Consider the following 308-nt stretch of genomic DNA (forward strand, 5'->3'; position numbering starts at 1 on the left):
GAGGAATGCCGCTAATGGCTTTTCCAAGAGTGGAAAGTCCTCTGGAGACATTGAGTGCACAGGTACTGTAAATCCTCTCACCCAGACCATCACCAAGCACATTTTCTGTTATGGCAGAGTAAAAACTAGTTGTATGCATAACTACACAGGGAGCTGGTTTTATGCCTAACATTGAGCCCACGGAACAGGGTGAATTTGCATCAGCAGAGAGATTGGTTTAAGGCATTGTATTGGGTTTCTGTGGCAAGGTCTTGGTAGTGGGGGGGCTACAGGGGTGGCTTCTGTGAGAAGCTGCTAGAAGTTTTCCC

At 47.4% G+C, this 308-nt stretch overlaps 1 protein-coding gene across 1 annotated transcript in view; it reads left to right on the forward strand.

Annotated features, from left to right (window-relative positions):
• The window catches only part of PLPPR1 (phospholipid phosphatase related 1), a 76017-nt gene that overhangs the window by 72935 nt on the left and 2774 nt on the right, over nucleotides 1–308 (forward strand). The window contains exon 6 of the mRNA XM_009647112.2: nucleotides 1–62. This exon is cut by the window's left edge and continues 68 nt beyond it. Coding sequence (XP_009645407.2) covers nucleotides 1–62 — 62 coding nt within the window. The remainder of the gene's footprint in view (nucleotides 63–308) is intronic.

This window comes from Egretta garzetta, unplaced genomic scaffold (assembly GCF_000687185.1).
Source record: "Egretta garzetta isolate BGI_Z169 unplaced genomic scaffold, ASM68718v1 scaffold559, whole genome shotgun sequence".
In the NCBI taxonomy this organism is placed as follows: Eukaryota; Metazoa; Chordata; class Aves; order Pelecaniformes; family Ardeidae; genus Egretta; species Egretta garzetta.